This window comes from Oncorhynchus gorbuscha, linkage group LG19, assembly GCF_021184085.1.
Source record: "Oncorhynchus gorbuscha isolate QuinsamMale2020 ecotype Even-year linkage group LG19, OgorEven_v1.0, whole genome shotgun sequence".
NCBI classification, from domain to species: domain Eukaryota; kingdom Metazoa; phylum Chordata; class Actinopteri; order Salmoniformes; family Salmonidae; genus Oncorhynchus; species Oncorhynchus gorbuscha.
Window position 1 is genome coordinate 21,997,397 of NC_060191.1, and position 21,484 is coordinate 22,018,880.

Below are 21,484 nucleotides of genomic sequence, written 5' to 3' on the forward strand. Positions count from 1 at the left end.
GGTATGTGCCCTTAGATGACAGCACCTCGATTGAGGTATGCATGCCACAGATTTACACCATTCTTACCAGATGGACAAGACTAAGGAATTGAGAGAGCAGGTACAAAAAAAATCACCGGGAGACTTTATCTGGCTGAAATAAATGATATATTTTCAGCATTAAGAACAGTATTGCCACATTTTCTTCCATAGCTATGCTACATTTATCCCCCAGTTCATAAAGTAGGCCTACTGTTTTCATAATATTCATCGTAAACCATGTCCGTTGAAAAAATAAGCTTGAAACCCATTGGTAGGCTACAGGTCATTTTAGCACTTCATTTTACGGTCTACATACAATTTAGTCCCAATTTGGCATGATCAATGAATTACATTGGCATATCACTTACCTGTTTGACAAAACGTTGTATTGGGGAGTAAAATTATGAGGAAATACAAAAGATCCAAAACTATTTTAAGTTTCATCGCTCACGACCCAATGTGAAGCCTTCCAAAATGACCACTGACAGACCACGGTTTTACAAAGGTCCTTGACTCCTCAACGGGTATGCTCAGTTCAGCTGTTTTCCAATAGCCTACAAAAAAAGAGTCGGGATAGGCAGAAATAAACGACAATCAAAGACACAACCGAGAGTTAAAGAAAGTCAGTTTCTAAGAGGTTCACAAGAGCTGATAAAAGCACTTTCCCCGGCACACCGGACTGCGGCGCGTGACCACAAACTCCAAGAGGAATAGCAGCATCATATTAGGAGGAGCGTCCACGAACCTTATCTCCACCGAATCTACAGCCGCGACTGTTTGGACAAGGACAAGCGATGACAGGATTAAAGTCGGGGACTATTCAACTGCATCAGCAGGAAAGTGGTCAAATCGCCATCATGATAATGGTCATTCATTCACTGAGAACGGATGCAGCTTTCCATTTTGAGCAAATGTAAAAATGGTAGGGTTAAATTAATGAAATAAAAGTAGAATGTGTGGCTTTTTTGTTGTTGAAAATAATGGACAGTTATTACAATGTTTGTTCTTGGTACAGTGTTATTAGTCATTAATGATTTTTCCTATGGACTGTAATTACCACTCAACAAACTGAACTCTAGCCAAAACACATAATTTTGTCACGGCTGTTACTACTGAGTCGATGACATTGTTGTACACTATCACATTTACAAATGCATAATAAACAAAAACAACTATGGAAATTAATATAAGCACTAAAATGTATGACAATACCATTAGTTGATTGAACGTGACCGAGCTCATTATTCTGCAGTAAACAATAATCCATCCACTATGCAGTCATGGGATGTTTAGTCACTTCTCCAATCCACTAAACCAGATGGTCATACTGTATCTTTCAGGAAAATGACTCGGCCAGATATCACTTAGGCCAATATAGCTCACTCTAAACGGTATATTGTGCAACCATACCTTACTGCATTCCAAGATCTCTTTCAGTGTTTGGATTTGACCCGACAATGATCGCTCAATTTGAAATGTTTATACACAGATGTAGGATCTTAATTTGAGCCAATTTGCTACAGCAGGAAAATAATCATGCAGCAACATGTGGATTGTAATATGGAAATGTTTTATAGGGGCTGATATGTTTCTTTGTTATGGCAAATCGAGTCTGAAATTTTAAAAGTGGAAATTACTAATGTTAGAAGAAAACAAAATCTCACATACACTACATGTTTGATTTTCCTGATGTATGGGGAAATTCTCAACAACAATAGTGATCAAATTAAGATCCTATATTATGAAAAATGGGAAATGCTATTCATTGTTGAGCCCAAGCTTAACCTATGATATAAAGGCAAATCTGTTCAGTGATGTGTGCAAGACAAAAAGGAGTCAGATCACCAGAAACCAGCTGTTGAATTGTGTTTATAAAGACTGACATTTTAACATAGCTGTGGACATCATTCAATAACACACTGAAATCCCACACTGACATTTGTTTGAGAACTGTTGAAATGACATAACACAGAATTACGCTGAAAAACAGACAAACCAATCAGATGGGTGATATTTTTGTTCTGAAAGTCATAGAATGGTTTTCACATGATGACCTTTATATTCTGCTGGAGAAAGATTCCCTAACCATCTTGTCCGAGGCTTTCTCCTTTTGACTCTCAGGCAGAGGGAGAAACCCCCATCAACCTGTGAGAGTCTGGAAAATCTATCAAGTAAAACACAGCTACTCCCCTCATGAAGTTTCTCTCCCATAACAAGTAATTAGGTCATATCTCTATCGTGCATTCCTAATCACTTAGTTTTTCAACCATGTAAACAATATATATAATCATGTATAAGTCTAATCTTGGGAAAGAATACGTGATCTGACCCATTAACAAATACAGGTAATTGACAATTTGATAGTTTAATCTAAACAGAACCTCATTTTGGGCAATTTTCCCCATTACAATCAGTTATGCATGCATGGAGGGAGGAGGAAATGACACTACTTCCTATACCTGCTGTGGGAAATCTGATAGCTAATGGAACACTGGTGTGTAATTACCTCGACCTCCACTTCCAAACCCTGATTGCACGTCTTCATGGACACGCAACATGGTTTTGGTATTTATACTTTTAGCACCTAATTTGTGCGACATAAAACGCGGCCCTCTCACAAACAATATTTTCAAAAACAGTGTAAAGCCTACTACTAAAGCACACACAGTTTTAACTATAATCACCAACAGAACAAAACAAAGGAAGCAAAATACTAAAGATAAAGACAGAACAGGCTCCATGATTCATGGCAGTAGGAAAAGTAACGGATAGCTCTAGTGACAGGTCTTATAGGACCATTACCGGACTGACCTTGTCCATGTAGCCCAGTGAAGTTGCAACAGGGAACCACTCCAGAGGCCAAAGCCACACACGCATCCAGACATGGGCTCACATGCCCAGCCTACTTCTGATTATTGATAGAAAGATGGCACTATAGAGAAATGGAGAAAGTGATGCTCATTATAATCAGTTGCCAAGGAAGAGGTACTGTTGTTATACAGACAAATAGGACGGAAGGCTATTAGATAACATGGTGAAAACTATGGAAATAGTTCCATTATTTCACTAGACACTATTCAGTATTAAAGCTGTCGATATACATCTTGCTTCTGGTGCCCTAGCTATACAGGAAATAAAAAAGAACCCACACACGGCTTGTGCTCCAGAAACAACCTAAAATATGTCTTCAACAGGTCTCATGTCAGTTGCTGACCTCTGACCTTTTTAAATATGCATACAGTGTTCCACCCTTTCTGACATGACATCTAAATATGACATTGAACCAGCACCCTGATTTACACTGAAATCTGTTCGCTGAATTGAAGGAGAAAAAGTACTTACTTAAACCCAATGCACTGGGGAAATGAACCTCCCCTTGACCCTTTGATCACCACGGAGAACTATTTCCAGACATTGAGCACTTCATTATACTGCTACTTCACTTTAGGTCTTGTATAATAATTATGTTATTTTTTTAAATTTAACCAGGTAGGCCAGTTGAGAACAAGTTCTCATTTACAACTGCAATCTGGCCAAGATAGAGCAAAGCAGTGTGACACAAACAACAGAGTTACACATGGGATAAACAAACGTACAGTCAATAACACAATAGAAAAGTATATATACAGTGTGTGCAAATGTAGTGAGATTAGGGAGGTAAGGCAATAAATAGGCCATAGAGGCAAAATAATGACAATTTAGCAATTAAACACTGGAGTGATAGATGTGCAGAAGATGAATGTGTAAGTAGAGATATTGGGGTGCAAAGGAGCAAAATAAATAAATAATAACAATATGGGGATGAGGTAGTTGGGTGGGCTATTTACAGATGGACTATGTACAGGTGCAATAATCAGTAATCTGCTCTGACAGCTGATGCTTAAAGTTAGTGAGGGAGATATAAGTCTCCAGCTTCAGTGATCTTTGCAATTAGTTCCAGTCATTGGCAGCAGAGATCTGGAAGGAAAGGCGGCCAAAGGAGAAGTTGGCTTTGGGGGTGACCAATGAAATATACCTGCTGGAGGGCGTGCTAAAGGTGGGTGTTGCTATGATGACCAATGAGGTGAGATAAGGTGGGGCTTTACCTAGCAAAGACTTATAGATGACCTGGAGCCAGTGGGTTTGGCAACGAATATGAAGCGAGGACCAGCCAACGAGAGCATACAGGTCGCAGTGGTTGGTCGTATATGGGGCTTGGGTGACAAAACGGATGGCACTGTGATAGACTACATCTAATTTGCTGAGTAGAGTGTTGAAGGTTATTTTGTAAATGACTTCGCCGAAGTCAAGGATCGGTAGGATAGTCAGTTTTACGAGGGTGTTTGGCAGCATGAGTGAAGGATGCTTTGTTGCGAAATAGGAAGCCGATTCTAGATTTAATTTTGGATTGGAGATGCTTAATGTGAGTCTGGAAGGAGAGTTTACAGTCTAACCAGACACCTATGTATTTGTAGTTGTCCACATATTCTAAGTCAGAACCGTCCAGAGTAGTGATGCTAGACGGGCGGGCACGGGCAGCAATCAGTTGAAGAGCATGCATTTAGTTTTGCTTCCATTTAAGAGCAGTTGGAGGCCACGGAAGTAGTTTTGTATGGCATTGAAGCTCGTCTGGAGGTTAGTTAACACAGTGTCCAAAAAAGGGCCAGAAGTATACAGAATGGTGTCGTCTGTGTAGAGGTGGATCAGAGAATCACCAGCTGCAAGAGCGACATCATTAATGTATACAGATAAAAGAGTCGGCCCGAGAATTGAATCCTGTGGCACCCCCATAGAGACTGCCAGAGGTCCGGACAACAGGCCCTCTGATTTGACACACTAAACTCTATCTGAGAAGTAGTTGGTGAACCAGGCGAGGCAGTCATTTGAGAAACCAAGGCTGTTGAGTCTGCAGATAAGAATGCGGTGATTGACAGTCGAAAGCCTTGGCCAGGTCAATGAATACGGCTGCACAGTAATGTCTAAATTAACTACGCAACCAATCCCAGTCGATGCGAGCGATGGCTTCTCCACTGTTGCATGTGTTGCTTCTTTTATTTCTAAGACCAAACATCCTGTTTCCAGACAAAGATAAAAGTAGACCTACTTAAGGGAGGAGGGGTGAGAGGGTAGACAGTTGAAGGGATGGGGGGGGGGAATGGCTGGATCTAGGACCCAGACGCTTTCGTGACCGAGCTTAAACAACTTTAAAAACAGACGGCGGGACCTGGAACGCGGTCAGAGATGGGCTGCGGCCCAAGCAGACAGGCGGGAGTTGAGCTGGAGGAGAATGGCAGGGGAGGAAATAGGAGACAGCTTAGTAATGAACCCAAGCAGTTAATGGGAGAACCATTTCCACAGCCCACCTCCACAGTCCACACATATACCATCGGATGTCAGTTGTTCTTTGTATTCTCCATCTGTATTTAGCTTTGGATGTTTTTCTTTCTTTCAGTACACCTACAGCTACAAGAGATATCTCTCGGTTTCACAGCATGATTGTTCTGGGCTATTCACTTGTTTGTGTTCAGACAATATAGCAATTAGGCACCGTTGACAGTTCTCTGCTTTGGCACTCTCCACTACACTTACTGTGGGGTTAAGTGGGATATGTTTAAGTGCACTTAAACAGAGGGTCAACAGTGGTCTCTCAGCTTGACAGCTTTAACAAAAACCCACAATAATTTCATACAACCGAACCTTGAGGGCTTGGTAGCTGTAAATGACACTGGATACAATGGCGAGCACTACTCTAAGACACAGCTGAAAAGGCAAAGGTTGAACATAGTGCTCTATCTCAGCTTTATAGGGGCATTCGGGTCAACTCCTTTAAAGGGGCTGTATGGCCGGGATCAGGTTTCCTGTTGCCTTTAGCCTCCCCTGTCAGCTGTCCTGATGGGCCCAAATAAAAAGGCCACCACAACAACTGCGTGGGTAAACTCTCCCACATGCAGATAAATATTTGTGTAAGGGGATACCCTCCACTTTACGTCTGACCCCAATAAATTGCAGCTGTGACCTCTGACCTCCTCTGTCTGTGTCAAGACCTGAGGTTCCATCCTCCTTCGACCACAGGATATTGGGAATCTACCAGGGGGAAAAAATAGAAAGGTTTCTTTCAGAATATCCCAAAATGTTTTACTCACAGCACAATTGACCCTTATAGATGGCTGACTTAGCATAGCACAATGGCAACTGAATACAATGATGAATGCAGTTCATAAAGTTGACAAAACACTGAGATGCGACCAGATCCATTTCACAATGACCACAAAATGTTGATGGGGGGGCTACTCATTTTACTATTGGGACGGTTGTTACAAAGACATAATTAAAGATGGAAATGTATTGTGCAGGGCAGAACATGCTGCTGACAGTCTGTCTGGTCTGGGAGGTTTAGTCTGTAAAAGTATCTCCATGTAGCTATAATAGACATAAAACAGCTGTCTGATTCAGAGAATGATACTGTAGCAAGTCAGGGTCTGGAAGAGGCATAATCTCTGCATGCCCTGGCATGTCTCTAGGGGTTTTCTGATGAAGCATTCGTTTCTGATGAAGCATTCATTATAAACTCTTTGCTTAGCAAGTAGGCTACACTATGTCTTACTGATGGAAATATGCCTCGGAATTTAACTGAAATAGTGGGAACTGCTGAAATATATATATTACATATAACAAGAGACATTCACTCTCTACACCTATGCAGATGCCTCTTTCTCTCTTGCGCGCGCGCACGCACACACACACGCATACGCACACACACGCACGCACGCACACACATGCACATACACACACACACAGAGCATCCTAAACTGATGTTATCAACACACACTACATACTTTTCACTTAGAGTATGTAGTGCCATCTAGTGGTTTCTTATTTACCTCACCCCACCTGACAAGAGGTAGACGATTGGAAAACAAATTAATAATTCAGAAATAATTAGAAATGCCCTCTGTCAACCTGGACTCAAGGGTAGACATAACATAGTAAAGGTAAATCAGGGATACTCCAATTAGTATGATATGTCGTATGGTATGTATACATTTGTGGATGTCCATCATCAATTTTGTATGATATGTTACGAATTACAATTCGTACAATATGTTACGGATGTGGACACCCCTTCAAATTAGTGGATTAGACTATTTCAGCCACACCCATTGCTGACAAGTGTATAAGATCGAGCACACAGCCATGCAATATCCATAGACAAACATTGGCAGTAGAACAGCCCTACTGAAGAGCTCAGTGACTTTCAACGTGGCACCGTCATAGGATTGCACCTTTCCAACAAGTCAGTTCGTCAAATTTTTGCCCTGCTAGAGCTGCCCCGGTCAACTGCAAGCTGTTATTGTCAAGTGGAAATGTCTAGGAGCAACAAAGGCTCAGCCGTGAAGTGGTAGGCCACACAAGCTCAGAGAACGAGACCGCTGAGTGCTGAAGCGTGTAGATAAAAATCATCTGTTCTCGGGTTGCAACACTCACTACCGAGTTCCAAACTGCCCCTGGAAGCAATGTCAGCACAATAACTGTACGTCGGGAGCCTCATGAAATGGGTTTCCAGGCCGAGCAGCCGCACACAAGCCTAAGATCACCATGCGCAATGCCAAGCATCGGCTGGAGTGGTGTAAAGCTTGCCACCATTGGACTCTGGAGCAGTGGAAACGCGTTCTCTGGAGGGATGAATCATACTTCACCATCTGGCATTCCGACGGACGAATCTAGGTTTGGCAGATGCCAGGGTAACTCTACCTGCCCAAATGCGTAGTGCCAACTGTAAAGTTTGCTGGAAGATAAATAATGGTCTGGGGATGTTTTTCATGGTTCGGGCTAGGCCCCTTAGTCCCAGCCAAGGGAAATTTTAACACTACAGCATACATTGACATTATAAACGATTCTGTGCTTCCAACTTTTTGGCAACAGTTTGGGGAAGACCCTTTCCTGTTTCAGCATGACAATTCCTCTGTGCACAAAGCGGGGTCCATACAGAAATCATTGGTCGAGATTGGTGTGGAAGAATTTGACTGGCCTGTCAGTCTGTTAAACCCTGACCTTAACCTCATCGAACTTACTTTGTGATGAATTGGAACGACGACTGTGAGCCAGGCATAATTGCCCAACATCAATGCCCAACCTCACTTATGTTCCAACATCTAGTGGAAAGTCTTCCCAGAAGAGTGGAAGCTGTTACAGCAGCAAAGGGGGCACCAACTCCATATTAATCGAGGCTATATACAGTGTACAGGGGGTACCGTTTCCGAGTCCATGTGCGGGGGTACGGGTTAGTCGAGGTAATTGGTTCATGTAGGTAGGGATAAAGTGAATATGCATAGATAATAATAAATTAAATAGGGTTGCCATTTGAGCAGTCTTGTGGTCTGGGGGTAGAAGCTGTTAAAGAGCCTTTTGGTCCTAGACTTGGCGCTCTGGTACCACTTGGGTGACTGGAGTCGTTGACAATTTGTTGGTCTTTCCTCTGACACAGCCTAGTATATAGGTCCTGGATGGCAGGAAGCTTGGTCCAAGTGATGTACTGGTCCTTACACACTACCCTCTGTAGCGCCTTACGGTCAGAGGCCGAGCAGTTGCCACACCAGGCAGTGAAGCAACTGGTCAGGATGCTCTCGATGAATCTGGGGACCAATGCCAAATCTTATGGAGAGGGGAAAGGTGTTGTCGTGCCCACTTCACGACTCTCAGTGTGTTTGGACCATGATAGTTCGTTGGTGATGTGGACTGGCGACCCTCTTCACTACAGCCCCATCGATATTAACGGGGGCCTGTTCGGCAAGCCTTTTCCTGTAGTCCACAATCAAATCCTTTGTCTTGCTCACATTGGGTGAGAGTTTGATGTCCTGGCACTACACTGCCAGGTCTCTGACCTCCTCCCTATAGGTCATCTCGTCAATTTTGGTAATCAGGTCAACCACTGTTGTGTAGTCAGCAAACTTAATAATGGTGTTGGTGTCGTGTTTGGCCACGCAGTCGTGGGTGAACAGGGAGTATAGGAAGGGACTAAGAGCACACCCCTGAGGGGCCCCAGTGTTGAGGATCAGTGTGGCAGATGTGTTGTTGCCTACCCTCACCACCTGGGGGCAGCCCGTCAGGAAGTCCAGGATCCAGTTGCAGAAGGAGGTGTTTAGTCCCAGGGTCCTTAGCTTAGTGATGAGCTTTGTGGGCGGTATGGTGTTGAACGCTGAGCTGTAGTCAATGAACAGCATTCTCACATAGATGTTATTTTTGTCCAGGTGGGAAAGGGCAGTGTGGAGTGTGATTGAGATTGTGTCATCTGTGGATCTGTTGGGGTGGTATGCGAATTGGAGTGGGTCTAGGGTATCCGGGATGATGGTGTTGATGTGAGCCATGACCAACTTTTCAACTACCGACATAGTGCTACGGGGTGGTAATCATTTAGGCAGGTTACCTTCGCTTCCTTGGGCACAGGGACTATGGTGGTTTGCTTGAAAAATGTACTGTAGGTATTACAGACTCTGTCAGAGAGAGGTTGAAAATGTCAGTAAAGACACTTGCCATCATTTTCAATTACGAAAATAATCATGGCCTCTAAACCTTCAAGCTACATACTGGACCCTATTCCAACTAAACTACTGAAAGAGCTGCTTCCTGTGCTTGGCCCTCCTATGTTGAACATAATAAACGGCTCTCTATCCACCAGATGTGTACCAAACTCACTAAAAGAAGCAGTAATAAGGCCTCTTGAAAAAGCCAAACCTTTACCCAGAAAATGTAAAAAACTATCGGCCTATATCGAATCTTCCATTCCTCTCAAAAATGTTAGAAAAAGCGGTTGCGCAGCAACTCACTGCTTTCCGGGAAGACAAACAATGTAAATAAAATGCTTCGGTCTCGTTTTAGACCCCACCATAGCACTGAGACTGCACTTGTGAAGGTGGTAAATGACGTTTTAATGGCATCAGACCGAGGCTCTGCATCTGTCCTCGTGCTCCTAGACCTTAGTGCTGCTTTTGATACCATCGATCACCACATTCTTTTGGAGAGATTGGAAACCCAAATTGGCCTACACGGACAAGTTCTGGCCTGGTTTAGATCTTATCTGTCGGAAAGATATCAGTTTGTCTCTGTGAATGGTTTGTCCTCTGACAAATCAACTGAACATTTCGGTGTTCCTCAAGGTTCCGTTTTAGGACCACTATTGGTTTCACTATATATTTTACCTCTTGGGGATGTCATTTGAAAACATAATGTTAACTTTCACTGCTATGCGGATGACACACTGCTGTACATTTCAATGAAACATGGTGAAGCCCCAAAATTGCCCTCGCTAGAAGCCTGTGTTTCAGACATAAGGAAGTGAATGGCTAAATACTTTCTACTTTTAAACTCGGACAAAACAGAGATGCTTGTTCTAGGTCCCAAGAAACAAAGAGATCTTCTGTTGAATCTGACAATTAATCTTGATGGTTGTACAGTCGTCTCAAATAAAACTGTGAAGGACCTCGACGTTACTCTGGACCCTGATCTCTCTTATGACAAACATATCAAGACTGTTTCAAGGACATCTTATTTTCCATCTCCGCAACATTGCAAAACCAGAAACTTTCTGTCCAAAAATAAATGCAAATTAATCCATGCTTTTGTTACTTCTAGGTTAGACTACTGCAATGCTCTACTTTCCGGCTACACAGATAAAGCACTAAATAAACTTCAGTTAGTGCTAAATACGGCTGCTAGAATCCTGACTAGAACCAAAAATTTGATCATATTACTCCAGTGCTAGCCTCCCTACATGGGCTTCCTATAAAGGCAAGGGCTGATTTCAAGGTTTTACTGCTAACATTGTGCTAGCATTACATGGGCTTGCTCCTACCAATCTTTCTGATTTGGTCCTGCCGTACATACCTACACGTACGCTACGGTCACAAGACGCAGGCCTCCTAATTGTTCCTAGAATTTCTAAGCAAACAGCTGGAGGCAGGGATTTCTCCTATAGAGCTAAATTTTAATGGAATGGTCTGGCTGTGAGAGATGCAGACTGGGTCTCAACCTTTAAGTCTTTACTGAAGACTCATCTCTTCAGTGGGTCATATGATTGAGTGTAGTCTGGCCCAGGAGAGTGAAGGTGAACGGAAAGGCTCTGGAGCAACGAACCACCCTTGCTGTCTCTGCCTGGCCGGATCCCCTCTCTCCACTGGGATTCTCTGCCTCTAACTCTATTACTGGGGCTGAGTCACTGGCTTACTGATGCTCTTTCATGCCGTCTCTAGGAGGGGTGCGTCACTTGAGTGGGTTGAGTCACTGATGTGATCTTCCTGTCTGGGTTGGCACCCTCCCTTGGGTTGTGCCGTGGCGGAGATCTTTGTGGGCTATACTCGGCCTTGTCTCAGGATGGTAAGTTGGTGGTTGAAGATATCCCTCTAGTGATGTGGGGCTGTGCTTTGGCAAAGTGGGTGGGTTTATATCCTTCCTGTTTGGCCCTGTCCGGGGGTATCCTCGGATGGGGCCACAGTGTCTCCTGATCCCTCCTGTCTCAGCCTCCAGTATTTATGCTGCAGTAGTTTATGTGTCGGGGAGCTATGGACAGTTTGTTATATCTGGAGTACCTCTCCTGTCTTATCCAGTGTCCTGTGTGAATTTAAGTATTTGTAGGTTAGCAGTGCTCTCTCTAATTCTCTTATTCTCTCTTTCTCTCGGAGGACCTGAGCCCTAGGACCATGCCTCAGGACTACCTGGCATGATGACTCCTTGCTGTCCCCAGTCCACCTGGGCATGCTGCGGCTCCAGTTTCAACTGTTCTGCCTGCGGCTATGGAATCCTGACCTGTTCACCGGACGTGCTACCTGTCCCAGACCTGCTGTTTTCAACTCTCTAGAGACAGCAGGAGTGGTAGAGATACTCTTAATGATCGGCTATGAAAAGCCAACTGACATTTACTCCTGAGGTGCTGACTTGCTGCACCCTCAACAACTACTGTGATTATTATTATTTGACCATGCTGGTCATTTATGAACATTTGTGTCACGCCCTGGCCATAGAGAAGCTTTTTATTCTCTATTTTGGTTAGGCTGTGGACCTGTCCCGCACCTGAGCTGCCACCGTAGGAAGGCCCACCCAGACTCCCCACGTTTAGAGTCAGGTTTTGCACCTATTTGGGGGGGGGGGGGTTTACTGTCACGCCCTGGCCATAGAGAGGCTTTTTATTCTCTATTCTGGTTTGGCCAGGGTGTGACTAGGGCGGGCGTTCTATGTTATTTTTTCTATGTTTTTGTATTTCTTTGTTTTTTGCCGGGTATGGTTCTCAATCAGGGACAGCTGTCTGTCGTTGTCTCTGATTGAGAACCATACTTAGGTAGCTCTTGCCCACATGGGTTTTGTGGGTAGTTATTTTCTGTTTAGTGTGTTTTGCACCTGACAAAGCTGTTTCGGTTGTTCTTTTGTTACTTGTTTTATTTAGTGTTCAGTTTAATAAATAACATGAACACGTACCACGCTGCACCTAGGTCCTCAACTTCTTCAAGCCACGACAGGCGTTACAATTTGAACATCTAGAAGAGGACAGAAGAGGACTGGCCACCCCCCATAGCCTCGTTCCTCTCTAGGTTTCTTCCTAGGTTTTGGCCTTTCTAGGGAGTTTTTCCTAAGCACCGTGCTTCTACACCTGCATTGCTTGCTGTTTGGGGTTTTAGGCTGGGTTTCTGTGCAGCACTATGAGATATCAGCTGATGTACAAAGGGCTATATTAATACATTTGATTTGCCAGTTGGTCCGCGCATGCTTTGAGTACACGTCCTGGTAATCCATTTTGCCCTGCGGCTTTGGGAATGTTGACCCGTTTAAAAGTTCTTGCTCACATTGGCTACCGAGAGCGTGATCACACAATTGTCCTGAACAGCTGGTGCTCTCATGCATGCTTCAGTGTTGCTTGCCTCGAAGCGAGCATAAAAAAGGCATTTAGCTCGTCTGTTAGGCTCGCGTCACTGGGCAGCTCTCAGTTGTGTTTCCCTTTGTAGTCCGTAATGGTTGTCAAGTCCTGCCACATCCGAGGAGAGTCAGAGCCAGTGTAGTAGGATTCAATCTTAATCCTGTAAGTAATTAGCTAAAAAGCTAAAGTTGTCCATGATGAGATTCAAATAAGCAACCTTCAGGTTGCTAGACTTTCATGTTATACGCCCACCAATCCACCCCAACTAAGTAACCTTCTGTAACCATAAGAAACGTAACATATCATACTAATTTGAGTGTTCCGGATTTACATTTACATTGTTACGTCTAGTGTACGAGACTAGGCTGCCTCTGTCTACACATCCTGACTGTGTAAATTACCATATTATTTTCTATTCTGTTACTCATAACAATACAGTGATCAAACACATTTGTGAACAGACAAACACTGTAGATTTAATCAAATATTCTAAGAAGCTACACTAAAGTTTACACATTTGAAAACTACTCTTCAGGATAGAAAGTCTACCAAGCACAGGCCGCGTTATTTCATATGCCTTTACTCATATGACAGGTCCTTAAATTTGAGGGTTGATATTGGCATTCAGAGCGCACATTGTTCCTCGGTTGCTAGGAAGTTCCTGTTTCTCTTTTCTCTTTTAGCGGAGTCTCCTGCTGTTCTCAGATCTTTTGCATATTCTTTATGTAAAGTATCCAGACCCTGGTCACTTAGCAACCACTTTTATCGTATTAATACGTTCTTCCTGTGTTGTCCCTTACATCACATCAAACAGTGCAAGCTGAACCAGTGGCGGTTCTGTGTGTGTGTGTGGGTGGGGGGGCTCCTAGACCTTAGTGCTGCTTTTGATACCAAGTTCTGCCAGCCTGAACTTGGCCACCATAAGAAGCAAAGGTTTTATCCGTCCTCATTATTCACATCAGGTTGACCCATGGAACTTGAAGCTGCCTGATTTCTTTCATAAACTCTACACATCTCTGAGTGTCAAAAGACAAAAAAATACACACCAACCTTTCCTGACACTTGCCTCCAGTGAGACAGCCTTCAGAGTGGACAGATTTACCCCAAACATTCTAATTCCTGAGATTTGACCAGAATTTTTAAAAAGCACTGCCACATCATACAGACGTCCTGGCTCTTCAGAATCCAAGCTGATGTTCGTTAAAACAGGAAAATACTCTCCTGTGCCCTATAAGAACCCCAAACCACATAACTTTAGACCGGTATGGTGCTGGAACATAACTTAACACCTTCCTTACATGTTCTTTGTGATTTCCATGATTTGTGCAAAATACTGGTACTAACACAAGATGGCGACAAATATGTTTAAAAACGTTTTGCCCTGAAACATTTCCTTTCAGCTTGCTGATGACATGCCAAATATAATACTGCAGCTGAAAGGGATTCTGGTCACTTGAACTTCAAATCTCAGCACCTGAGTATAAGTAAGTCAGCTTTCCTGAATATTGGTGCGTAGCCTCCGCTCTATTACTGCAATTTCCTAAGCATCAACCATTTTGTGCTTACTCGTGACATAAGCAGTCCACGGCCTTTCATCAAAACTATGCCTACATTACACAGCAAACTCAGCAATATCCGGCCAACTGTGACACTGGTTTCCATTCTACTCCAGTTAGGCTGACCAGATCGGACACAGACACTTATAAGGGAACTCTTTGGGGAAGATGGACACCTAGATCGGAGGCCAGGCACACACTCCCTAAATTGCCCTGACCCCCAAAACCTGCCTCCTACTCTGTGAGTGGGCTGGTTTATGCCCAGCCTGGCTATAGGTCCCACACCATTTTAATTCAATGCTTTCAAGCTACTTTAGGCCAGTAGCGTGAGTGTTGAATTGGTGAGTTGTTTAACCCAAAAGTGCTAAAACAAAACCATTTCCCCACCCGCCACTGTTTTGGTAAAAAGCTTAGGGCTGGAGAAATGTAACCACTCAAATTCATAGGCAGAGATATTAACGCAAAGATTGACCACCCATGACATGATATCAAAATTATTGTTTTAACTACATGTTAAGGCTATAAAGTTTAGGATCATTTTTCCACCATTAAAAAGCCTAGAGCATAAGGCAAACCCATAATAAATATAGTATCTTCTGCTTCAAGTTTAAATATACATTTTCTGAAATATTGTCTTCTTCTCAGAGACACAGGCACATAAGCGCGGAGTGTACAGTGCTTTCATGGACAGAGTAGAGGAATAGATCTCCAGCTCTTGGAAAACTGGCTGACACTTTGACCTCCTAAATCGTCTATAGAGTCCACAGCTGTGCAGTGATATGTGCATCGTTTCCCCTACAATTTCCAGTGTGTTAAGCCAGACAATATGTTCTAATCTGGGTGTGTGAAAGACATGGCTGAAATACGAAATAATTGCATTCACAGAAAGAAATCATGTAGGCTATAGCCTAATGAAAATACTTCAAGGTATCATGAAAATACAATAGTTCATTGCAAAACAATTTCCCTTGCCATGATCTTTTTGAAATATGTCATTTTTTTATATAGGCCTAATAAACCATTGTGTGTGTATAAATCTATTCTCTCAGACAATAGGCAACCAAGATAATCCCAGTAACTGAAAAATGTAAACAAAGTGTGTCATTACAATGCCATTGAAACTCGTTTCTAAAATGTCGGCCTATATGCAATTAAAGTTCACAATTGGAGAGTAGCTAATCTCAGTTAATCCAGAACAAAAGTCATGAGTAATTGGTCAGAGGCTCGATTAAATTCTGAGTCCATACATGAGGGAGGGAGAAGGGAACAAAGAGCTCCACCATCTCTCTTATCAAGTTAGGGGCAAGTCTATGGGCCAAATGCTTCCTCCCCTTTCCGAAATTCTGAAGCACCAGAATTAATGCTGCTCATTATCTCACACTTCCCGTTGTATCATGACAAATTAGTGTACCATTTATGTTAACGTAGTCTGTCCACGAGAGATTAGAGAGCAGCCACACTCATTTCAGAAACTGGAACCAAATTATTGCAAATGTTTGTTCATGTTAATAGCGATTACAAGCATATTCCTATTGCTAAACATGTCCCACATTTGCAGGCTATATAAATGTCATGTTTTGTCATATATTGTCATGTCTTGTCCTTGTGCTTCCCCTTCTGTTCGTTTCCCCCTGCTGGTCTTATTAGGTTCTTTCCCTCTTTCTATCCCTCTCTCTCTCTCTCTCTCTATCGTTCCGTTCTCGCCATCACGGTTGACAACTCCATTGTGTCCTCCTCCCAGAGCGCTAAGAACCTTGGCGTGATCCTGGACAACACCCTGTCGTTCTCAACTAACATCAAGGCGGTGGCCCGTTCCTGTAGGTTCATGCTCTACAACATCCGCAGAGTACGACCCTGCCTCACACAGGAAGCGGCGCAGGTCCTAATCCAGGCACTTGTCATCTCCCGTCTGGATTACTGCAACTCGCTGTTGGCTGGGCTCCCTGCCTGTGCCATTAAACCCCTACAACTCATCCAGAACGCCGCAGCCCGTCTAGTGTTCAACCTTCCCAAGTTCTCTCACGTCACCCCGCTCCTCCGCTCTCTCCACTGGCTTCCAGTTGAAGCTCGCATCCGCTACAAGACCATGGTGCTTGCCTACGGAGCTGTGAGGGGAACGGCACCTCAGTACCTCCAGGCTCTGATCAGGCCCTACACCCAAATAAGGGCACTGCGTTCATCCACCTCTGGCCTGCTCGCCTCCCTACCACTGAGGAAGTACAGTTCCCGCTCAGCCCAGTCAAAACTGTTCGCTGCTCTGGCTCCCCAATGGTGGAACAAACTCCCTCACGACGCCAGGACAGCGGAGTCAATCACCACCTTCCGGAGACACCTGAAACCCCACCTCTTTAAGGAATACCTAGGATAGGATAAAGTAATCCTTCTCACCCCCCTCCCCCCTTAAAATATGTAGATGCACTATTGTAAAGTGGCTGTTCCACTGGATGTCATAAGGTGAATGCACCAATTTGTAAGTCGCTCTGGATAAGAGCGTCTGCTAAATGACTTAAATGTAAATGTAATGTAAATGTTCCTGCTCCCAGCTGTTCCTCATTCTCCTAACTACCTCATTTACTCTTTCACACCTGTCCCCTATTTTGCCCTCTGATTAGAGTCCCTATTTCTCCCTCTGTTTTCCGCTTCTGTCCTTGTCGGATCATTGTTTGATGTGTGCTGTGCTGTGTTCTTGTTCCGTCGAGTTTTTACCTTCTTCAGATGCTGCGTGTGAGCAGGTGTCATTGTCAGCTACGGCCGATGCCTTCCCGAAGCGACCTGCAGTCTGTGGTCGCGTCTCCAGTCATTTCTCTCTACTGACGAGTGGATTTCAGTTTTCCTGTGTTAGCTTTCACCTAGAGATATCCAGGATTATTACTTTTGTCTAAGACTGGAATAAAGACTCTGTTTTCGTTAAGTCGCTTTTGGGTCCTCATTCACCTGCATAACAGAATGATCCGACCAAGAATGGACCCAGCGACTACGGATTCTCTCTACTCTGCCGTCGAGATCCAGGGAGCAATGCTCGGCAGACACGAGCAGGAATTGTCTGCTGCTCGTCATGCCGTTGAGACCCTGGCCGCTCAGGTTTCCGACCTCTCAGGACAGTTTCAGAGTCTTCGTCTCGTGCCACCATCTACTTCCTGGTCTTCCGAGTCTCCGGAACCTAGGGTTAATAACCCACCATGTTACTCTGGGCAGCCCACTGAGTGCCGCTCCTTTCTCACCCAGTGTGATATTGTGTTCTCTCTCCAGCCCAACACATACTCTAGAGAGAGAGCTCGGATTGCCTACGTCATATCACTCCTTACTGGTCGGCTCGGCAGTGGGGCACAGCTATCTGGGAGGCAAGGGCTGAGTGTACTAACGATTATCTGAACTTTAAAGAGGAGATGATACGGGTTTTTGATCGTTCTGTTTTTGGGAAAGAAGCTTCCTGGTCCCTGTCTTCCCTATGTCAAGGTAATCGATCCATAACGGATTACTCTATAGAGTTTCGCACTCTGGCTGCCTCCAGTAACTGGAACGAGCAGGCGTTGCTTGCTCGTTTTCTGGAGGGACTCCACGCTAAGGTTAAGGATGAGATTCTCTCCCGGGAGGTTCCATCCAGCGTGGATTCTTTGATTGAACTCGCTATTCGCATAGAACGACGGGTAGATCTTCGTCACCGAGCTCATAGAAGAGAGCTCGCGTTAACTGTGTCCCCCCTCTCCCCGACACTACCATCTTTCCCCTCTGACTCAGGTGTTGAGCCCATGCAGCTGGGGGGTATTCGCATCTGGACTAAGGAGAGGGAACGGAGGATCACCAACCGCCTTTGTCTCTATTGCGGTTCCGCTGGTCATTTTGTCATTTCATGTCCAGTTAAAGGCCAGAGCTCATCAGTAAGCGGAGGGCGACTGATAAGCGCTACTAGACTGTCCTCTCCGTCAAGTACTTGTACTACCTTACCGGTCCATCTACGCTGGACCGGATCGGCAGCTTCCTGCAGTGCATTAATAGACTCTGGGGCGGAGGGCTGTTTTATGGACGAAGCCTGGGCTCGGGAACATGACATTCCTCTCAGACAGTTAGGGGAGCCCACGGTTATGTTCGCCTTGGATGGTAGTCCTCTCCCCAGTATATTATGTGAAACACTACCTTTAACCCTCACAGTATCTGGTAACCATAGTGAGACCATTTCTTTTTTGATTTTTTGTTCACCTTTTACACCTGTTGTTTTGGGTCATCCCTGGCTAGTGTGTCATAATCCTTCTTTTGATTGGTCTAGTAATTCTATCCTTTCCTGGAACGTTTCTTGTCATGTGAAATGTTTAATGTCTGCTATTCCTCCTGTTTCTTCTGCTCCCTCTTCACAGGAGGAACCTGGTGATTTGACAGCAGTGCCGGAGGAATATCATGATCGGCGCACGGTCTTCAGTCGGTCCAGAGCCAACTCCCTTCCTCCTCACCGGTCGTATGATTGTTGTACTGATCTCCTCAAGAAGCGTTTTGCATCCGCTCCTATCTTTGTTGCACCTGACGTCACTAAACAGTTCATTGTCGAGGTAGACGCGTCGGGGGTGGGCGTGGGAGCCATTCTGTCCCAGCGCTCCCATACTGACGATGGGGTTCACCCTTGCGCGTATTTTCTCATCGCCTGTCGCCGTCGGAACGTAACTATGATGTGGCTAACCGCGAACTGCTCGCCATCCGTTTAGCCCTAGGCGAATGGCGACAGTGGTTGGAGGGGCGACCGTTCCTTTGTCGTTTGGACTGACCAAAGGAACCTTGAGTACATCCGTTCTGCCAAACGACTCAATGCGCGTCATGCTCGTTGGGCGTTGTTTTTCGCTCGTTTCGAGTTCGTGATTTCTTATCGCCCGGGTACTAAGAACACCAAGCCTCATGCTTTATCCCGTCTCTTCAGTTCTTCTGTAGCGTCTACCGATCCCGAGGGGATTCTCCCTGAGGGGCGTGTTGTCGGGTTGAATGTCTGGGGAATTGAGAGACAGGTCATGCAAGCACTCACTCACACTCCGTCGCCGCGCGCTTGTCCTAGTAACCTTCTTTTCGTTCCTGTCTCTACTCGTCTGGCTGTTCTTCAGTGGGCTCACTCTGACAAGTTAGCTGGCCACCCCGGCGTTCGGGGTACGCTTGCTTCTATTCGCCAGCGGTTTTGGTGGCCTACTCAGGAGCGTGACACGCGCCGTTTCGTGGCTGCTTGTTCGGACTGCGCGCAGAATAAGTCCGGTAACTTTTTTTCTGCTTCTGCTCCTGGTCTTGCTGGGTCTCAGTCTGTCCCCAGCCACCGCATCTCTCCTGCCCTTGCTGTGTCTCAGTCTGTCCCCTGCCACCGCATCTCTCCTGGTTCTGCTCCTGCACTTGCTGTGTCTCAGTCTGTCCACAGCCACCGCCTCTCTCCTGTTCCTGGTCTTAGCCTTGCTGTGTCTCAGTCTGTCCCTAGTTGTTACTCTCCTGGCCTGTTTGGTCCTGATTGCTCTAACGCTTACAGTTCTCTACCCGTGTCTCATTTTTATAAGAGTAATAGCCCTAGATTCCCTCTCCATCGTCTCCCGTTACGGTCCAGAGGAGAGGAGTTGGGTTCTTTCTCGGGACGTGCTGGACCGTTTGTTGATCTATGATTTCCTCCGTTGCCGCCAGGGTTCCTCCTCGAGTGCGCCAGGAGGCGCTCGGTGAGTGGGGGGGTACTGTCATGTTTTGTCATATATTGTCATGTCTTGTCCTTGTGCTTCCCCTTCTGTTCATTTCCCCCTGCTGGTCTTATTAGGTTCTTTCCCTCTTTCTATCCCTCTCTCTCTCTCTCTCTCTATCGTTCCGTTCCTGCTCCCAGCTGTTCCTCATTCTCCTAACTACCTCATTTACTCTTTCACACCTGTCCCCTATTTTGCCCTCTGATTAGAGTCCCTATTTCTCCCTCTGTTTTCCGCTTCTGTCCTTGTCGGATCATTGTTTGATGTGTGCTGTGCTGTGTTCTTGTTCCGTCGAGTTTTTACCTTCTTCAGATGCTGCGTGTGAGCAGGTGTCATTGTCAGCTACGGCCGATGCCTTCCCGAAGCGACCTGCAGTCTGTGGTCGCGTCTCCAGTCATTCCTCTCTACTGACGAGTGGATTTCAGTTTTCCTGTGTTTGCTTTCACCTAGAGATATCCAGGATTATTACTTTTGTCTAAGACTGGAATAAAGACTCTGTTTTCGTTAAGTCGCTTTTGGGTCCTCATTCACCTGCATAACAATAAAAGTTCACATTCGAGAAAAAGGTGATGTATATTTAGAAGTTGTAGCCTACACATTGTATTCCTGAACAGGGGGTGTCAGATCTCGCCAAGGAGATGTGGGTGTGGTGGGTGTGTAGTCAGAGGAGGTTAGCGTGTGGGCCCACCTGATCAATCTATCACGAACACCAAGTGGGACATACCTCCGACCCGCTGGACACTGAGGAGGCCGGAAGTATGGGTGTGAGATCAATGGGCCGCTCCTCGATATCTAGACGGGACAAAGCGGCGGCCTTCACGTTACGGGAACCTGATCTGTAGGAGATAGTGAAGCCAAATCTGGTAAAAAACATCGCCCACCTTGCCTGACGAGGATTAAGTCTCCTCGCCGATGTACTCCTGGTTACGGTGGTCAGTCCAGATGAGAAAAGAGTGTTTCACCCCCTCAAGCCAATGTCTCCACACTTTCAGAGCTTTGACCACAGCCAGCAACCGCCGGACTGAGCTTCCTCGAAAAGAAAGCGCAGGGGCGAAGCTTCGGGGGCATGCCCAGCGCTGTGATAGCACGGCTCCAACACCAGCCTCGGACTTATCCACCTCCACTATGAATGGCAAAGAGGGGTCCGGATGCGCCAATACGGGAGCGTCTGTAAACAACGCCTTCAGACGACTAAAAGCTCTGTCCGCCTCCGCCGACCACCACAAACGCACCGGCCCCCCCTTCAGCAGTGAGGTAATGGGAGCAGCTACCTGCCCGCATTGCTGCCCGGATAAACCTCCGGTAGTAATTGGCAAACACTAAAAACCGCTGCACCTCCT

At 45.3% G+C, this 21,484-nt stretch overlaps 1 protein-coding gene across 1 annotated transcript in view; it reads right to left on the reverse strand.

The window, feature by feature from the left end:
- vwdel (von Willebrand factor D and EGF domains-like) overlaps window positions 1-859 on the reverse strand; it is a 28,552-nt gene extending 27,693 nt beyond the window's left edge. Inside the window, exon 1 of the mRNA XM_046316228.1 lies at window positions 390-859. Within this exon, the coding sequence (XP_046172184.1) occupies window positions 390-465 (76 nt within the window). The 5' untranslated portion in view covers window positions 466-859. The remainder of the gene's footprint in view (window positions 1-389) is intronic.
- Window positions 860-21,484: the final 20,625 nt, after the last annotated feature.